Source organism: Nyctereutes procyonoides, unplaced genomic scaffold, assembly GCF_905146905.1.
Source record: "Nyctereutes procyonoides isolate TBG_1078 unplaced genomic scaffold, NYPRO_anot_genome, whole genome shotgun sequence".
NCBI lineage: Eukaryota > Metazoa > Chordata > Mammalia > Carnivora > Canidae > Nyctereutes > Nyctereutes procyonoides.
The window spans coordinates 46,710,381-46,716,620 of record NW_026575131.1 but is presented as its reverse complement, the minus strand read 5'-3'; the positions used below and the strand labels follow the sequence as shown (position 1 = coordinate 46,716,620).

The following is a 6,240-nucleotide window of genomic DNA, read 5'->3' as shown; positions in this document are numbered from 1 at the left end:
CATTTCCTAACAGGCTTGATAAATAGGAGCCTCTCCATCAGCAATAGATTGCATGTCCTCTTGCACCCCGATGTTTCTAGCAGCAATGTCCACAATAGCCAAACTGTGGAAGGAGCCTCGGTGTCCATCGAAAGATGAAAGGATAAAGAGGATGTGGTCTATGTATATAATGGAATATTCCTCAGCCATTAGAAACGACAAATACCCATCATTTGCTTTGACGTGGTGGAATTGGAGGGTATTATGCTGAGTGAAATAAGTCAATCAGGAAAGGACAAACATATGGTCTCATTCATTTGGGGAATATAAAAAATAGTGAAAGGGAATAAAGGGGAAAGGAGAAAAAATGTGTGGGAAATATCAGAAAGGGAGACAGAACATGAAAGACTCCTAACTCTGGGAAACGAACTAGGGGTGGTGGAAGGAGAGGTGGGCGGGGGGTGGGGGTAACTGGGTGGCGGGCACTGAGGGGGGCACTTGACGGGATGAGCACGGGGTGTTATTCTGTATGTTGGCAAATTGAACACCAATAAAAATAATTTTATTATTAAAAAAATTGAACACCAATAAAAAATAAATTAATTAAAAAAAAGATTGCGTGTCCTCCTTACAGTACCATATTCTCTGTTTAAAATATAAAGTTATAAAACAACGTGTGGTGAAGGAGTGGTCACATGCTCTGAGAGAGCATCAGTGTAACTCTAGTGTTGAAACTACTACAGCTTTATCTCTGAGAAAATCTGAGATCTTTTGAAACAAATGTAACCAGAAACCTAAAGGTGCCAATGCACTGGAAACTTCTAGGTAGATGTCTGGGTCTGCTGCTGTCCCCTCGAACTGAGAGAAAACAAAGTTGTAGAGAATGCTTGGAACAGAATACTTACTCCAAGATGCTAATGCCATCTCCCTGTGACATGAATTGATGATAAGCCATCTAGAGATCTTGGGGGCCTCAGTGAGCTAGGAAGGAAACATCTGATGGTTTACGTGGGGGATAGCATTTCCTAGTATAGGAAGGGTGTGTCTTCAATAATAACCAGAAGGACTGTGTGTAGCTAGAGCAGAATGAACTGCAGCCACGGGTGAAAGAAGCCACAGAGAATATCAGGCTACAGGACCTCACATCCATGGAGGGAAAATCTTCACCCATGCTGGGAGAACCAGGTGAGTCAAGAGGCCAGGGGCAGGAGTAGATACCCTCCTCAAAACCAGGAAGCACTTACTGCCTCCCACTCCAGGGCCTGGTTCAAGCTCCTCCCTCCACATTCCCAGCATGATTCTGGCACTTTCAGAGACTGTGTACACTGTCTCATGCTTGCTGCATTCCCTGCAGGACAGCGGGACAAAAAGCTGCTCCAGGATGGCCCCTGGAGGTTTTTCTCCCTGGTAATGACTCTCATGTTGCTTCTGCTAGCCCTCAACCTTGGTGTGGTCCTGGCTGAGGGTAAGGTGTTGAGCCAGTGGGAGTGGGTGATCACATGAACCCAGGGCCCCAAATCTGCAGTCTTGAGAAGAGGACCCTACAGGGCTGGGGCAGTGATGGGTCAGTAGAGGGTGGCTGGACTGTGTTGCTGGACTTAATGATTCTAGAAATAAACTGCCCTCCTCATCTCAGCCTGCAATTTGGGGAGTGGGAAAAGAATCGTGTGTTAAAAGGTCTAGAACCTATCAGCATGTATTTCTTCTAGTACTGCAGTTCTTTAACCAGATGCAAGAAGAACTCAAGCAACTGGACATCAAATGTGAGTGCTGAATGTAATGGAGGGATTTTCCCCTCCCACCCCCACCAGGTCTTGATCTGTGTTTCTTTGTGGGTCTCTTAGTTGTACAGGGTCTGGCAGATGCTGGGCACAAGCGGGACATCATGTGGGGAGAGGTGTTCCGGCAAGTGGAGGCTGTGCGGGCAGGCAATGGTAAGGAGATGGGGCTGGTTGGGTGGTGGGAAGTGGAAGTTGGGAGAGGAAGGTTGTTTTCTTGAGCACTGTTGGTGGTCATGGTTTTTGCAGCACCTAAGTATGTGTAGGGTTGTTTTAATTGACCCTCCATCAAGGCTGATTTTACCTAAAGTTTGAGGCCCCATGCATGGCATTATTCTGCCATCTGATAATGCCCATCTCTTGAATGAACAAATGGGAAGCTACTGTGCTCACTTTTGCAAAGTGGTAAAGATGCACAGATTTGAGTTACTTCACTGGAGGCTTTGTTCAGTGGCCAATGCAGCCCTGAGCCCCAGCAAAGCTGACCTCTTTCCCCATCTCCAGAATCCTCCTGTGAGCCCTGCCTGGAAAACTGGATGGCATTTCAGGGCTCCTGCTATCAGTTTTCCACACAACTACTGGACTGGTTCAAAGCCAAGGATGACTGCGCTAAGAAGGATGCTCACTTGGTCATCATCAACAGTCAAGCAGAGCAGGTGGAAAGGGGGGAGGGATGTTCGGTGGACTCTTCAAGTCATTGTAGGCTTATGTCCTTGACCCCTGTAGAATCTAACGCAAACCCTTCTGCCCTTCATAACACCGTCCCACTGCCTTAGCATGCAGTATTGGCTGGGACTCAGTCTTGCTTCTGAGCAATTCTTCACGCTGGCCCTTCTATCCAGAATGCTTCCCTCTATCTACATGGACAACTCCTACTCCTTCTACTCCATCAGATCCAACTTTGTCCTTCACCATCCTTCCCACCCTCTCTTCCTCAACACTGGACTATACTGACAGATCCCTGGTTCATCTCCTCTCACATGAAGAACTCCCAGGTTAGGAGTGGTTCTGATTCATTTCTGAGTCAGTAGTGCTGGGAACCAGATTAGACACACTCAGTATGGCTCAGTGGACTCAATATTTGTCAGTGGAATCCAACTGATTGCTAGAACAATTTCTAAGGGGGCAGTGTCCAGATTTCTCACCTTGTAAACCACGCTCTTGAATAATCCCAACTATCTGTTAGCTACTCGGCTAGGAGCCACATTGGGCTCTTATCCTCTCATTGAAACTTCAGAAAATCCTGGAAGGCACCTGTCATTGTTATACCCCTTTTATAAATGAAAAGCCTGAGGATGATAAGTGTCCGTAATTTGCTGACCACATAGGTCATAATAATGGTGGAAACAGAGATCTACCCGGAACTTTCAGCCAATTTCAGCCAAGGAAGCTACACTGGACCACATCCCTGCCCATGAGGTCTTCTAGGTCTTAGTACTTTCATGGATTATTTCTACCGCCATTCTCACCTCTGGCTAGAGTCTTTCTTGACTTAATCTGCTTTCCTCTCATGCAGAAATTCCTGAGTCCAAAGGAAGATGTTGGCTACTGGATTGGCCTTAGGAAACAGTACCCAAAGGGCATTTACAAGTGGCAAGATGGTTCAGTCCCCACTTTTGAGTGAGTATCCCTGTTGGGACTCAGAACACTTGAGCTTGTCATTCCCATTGGATCTTGAAGACATCTTTCCACAGATTCTCAAACTGCCTCAAGTGTCTGATTTTGGTCAAAACCAAACTGCCCGTTACATTTCCTGTTGTCATGCTTAACATGGTATTTTGTTAGCTACAGAGGTGTGTGTGTGTGTGTGTGTGTGTGTGTGTTTGTGTGTGTGAAACCATAATTAAACAACATTAAATAGGAAGTTCTTTATTGTAGGAAGTCTGGGTGCCTTAAATACATTGAAGAGAATTGTGCACTTTGAGGAGGGAATAGATAGTGTATGATGTGCCAAGCTTATTGAGATACACATGTTATTTGGATGTATCTGGAGCTTCTGGTGTCCTACAGAACACGCTTGGGGGAATTTAGGGGATCCAGTCCTAACCCCTCAACATATGATTCAATGACCTCACATTCTGTTCTTGAACTTTTTTTCATGTCCACATACTTTACCAGAACTTCACACTTAGTCTCCTTGACCATCTTGAGTACATTTTCTTTCCTTCATTTCCACCACTTCTGCCTCAGCCCAGGTCAGGACAATTGCTATATATCCTATATTTAGCCTTACCTTCACCAGCCCATGCTCTAGTCAAGTTCAAGGGGCCTTCTTCCTAAAACATGCCCTTGATATAGTTTTTTGAAACAGCTAATTCTTCAGTGTCACATGGATAACCCAGAATCTTTAGATGGCACCTTTCAATGTGGACATAGTGGATGCCATTCATCTTTACATTCTCATCTTCTACACTGCAAAGGGCTCTCCACCTCCTTGTCCCAGCTATGTGCCAAATGACTCATATTTTTAGACACCATCTTGCATCTGATTTTTCTGCTTTTGCTCTTGTTGTGTCATCTGTCTAGAAAACATTTTATTGGTTTGGTGAACTGCAATATATTTGTCAAGTCTCATAGAGGAATCCATCCATTGCCCAACATGAATTAATCCAACCCCTTAATATCCCAGTCATACACTATGTAGAGTTTTGTGGCTGTGTTGACTATGAGCTTTCTTTGCCTAAACATTCCTTACTTATCAGGCAGGCTGCTGCTTTAGGACAGAATAGGCATCCAACTCATTGATGAGTTTCCAGTACCCAGTACAGGGCTTGGTACACAGCAGGTACTCAATAAACTGTTTTGGAATGAATGAATGAACGAATGAATGAATGAATAAGTATTGTAAACATTTCAAGGAATGTTTAGGAAAGAGGGTATGGGATCATTTGATAGACTTAGCACCTATTATATCCCAGACATTCAAATGCATCTTGTCCTCAAACTTAATCTCAGAGATCCAGGGATGTTAAGTCATTTGTCCACATGGCCTCATTTATTTCATTTATAATACAAGAAATTGTGCCAGATAATTATTATAAAACAGTGGTGCGCAAAATGATCTCCTCCGAGAGCTATTTGGCACTGGTCTGCAATATTTTTGGTTGTCATAATGGAGAGGGAATGCTGCTGGCATCTAGTGGGTAGAGACTGGTAATGCTGCCCAATAGCTAAGGGTGCATAGGAAGTCCCCCAAAACAAATAATGATAAGGCTCCCAATGTCAATAGCTCCTTTGTGTAGAAAACCTTGCTATAAGATATGACTAGGATATTTTACTTTCAGGGATTTTTCACATATCCCCAAGGCTAGACTCATACCTGATAGTCTTATCCTCTTCTGGGATCTTAATGGTGAAAAGCCCAGCTGGGCATGGCTGAGTGTAGCTTGCCCCAGCACTGTGGTTAAGAGATTTGGCTGATGATTGTGTGTGTTTTCACAGCAACTGGATTAATACCGAATCTTTTTACTATGACTGTGTCATCCTGTGGAAATTTGGCTCCTGGTTCTCTTCTACCTGCAGTGTCTACTGGTATCATTGGATCTGTGAGAAACCACAGATCTGCTGAGTCTGCTCCCTTTCCTCTGTTTGTGGTCTTGGGAAAAATTGTCTTGATATGTGACCTCATAAACAATTCCCCAACTTCTCTGTGTAAAAGAGGATTTCCTGAAAGCCCCAGTTCTCTTGGTAGCATCTTTCCCCTTTCTTGCCTCTAATTCTAAATGCTGTTGAGGAACATGAAAAATGATACCAGGATGGAACAATGAGCAAAAAATATTGTGTAGGACTTTCTACAAGACAAATAATATAGTTTTAAAAAAATGACATAAATAAAGGCAAATGTAGTATTGTTAGAAAATAACAGAGCCTTAAAGACATAGTTAAATTAACGTGTATACCATGTTTGGGTTTTCTTTGAAAAGGTTTCTGAAGAAATCACAATATTTGAGTATGGATTGTGTATCAGGAAACGCGAAGGCATTTTTATTTATTTGTGAGGTGTGCTAATGGCTTGGTATAGATAGATGATTTTTTTTTATTTTTTTTAAATTTTTTTTAATTTTTATTTATTTATGATAGTCACACAGTGAGAGAGAGAGAGAGAGAGGCAGAGACACAGGCAGAGGGAGAAGCAGGCTCCAAGCACCGGGAGCCTGACGTGGGATTCGATCCCGGGTCTCCAGGATCGCGCCCTGGGCCAAAGGCAGGCGCCAAACCGCTGCGCCACCCAGGGATCCCCTAGATAGATGATTTGATAGAGATATATCACTATATGTCAGCAATACATACTAACATGAGTATGGGTAATAAATATAGGTAAATTTGTGTCCTGTGTGGGATTTTCTTTAAAATAATAAATCAGATGAACAGGAAGATTGTATATAAGAAACTCAATTGACCAAGTGTTTATAGTTATTAAAGGAGTCCATCATATATTTCCTCAATTTTCGTCTAGAGGAACATTCTACATAAATTTCAAACT

General features: G+C 43.2%; 1 protein-coding gene across 2 annotated transcripts; it reads left to right on the top strand.

Annotated features, from left to right (window-relative positions):
* The first annotated feature begins 1,090 nt into the window (after window positions 1–1,090).
* On the top strand, window positions 1,091–5,878 carry LOC129521929 (C-type lectin domain family 4 member G-like). 2 transcript variants are annotated; one of them, XM_055343876.1, is made up of 7 exons: window positions 1,091–1,164; window positions 1,334–1,444; window positions 1,689–1,742; window positions 1,824–1,913; window positions 2,262–2,413; window positions 3,274–3,377; window positions 5,199–5,878. In XM_055343876.1, the coding sequence occupies exons 1-7, from the start codon at window positions 1,128–1,130 to the stop codon at window positions 5,323–5,325; spliced, it is 675 nt and encodes a 224-aa protein (XP_055199851.1). In that variant the 5' UTR covers window positions 1,091–1,127; the 3' UTR covers window positions 5,326–5,878. The 2 variants fall into 2 exon arrangements, with proteins under 2 accessions (XP_055199851.1, XP_055199852.1); XM_055343877.1 differs by lacking the exon at window positions 1,334–1,444 and having other exon boundaries at window positions 1,105–1,164.
* Window positions 5,879–6,240: the final 362 nt, after the last annotated feature.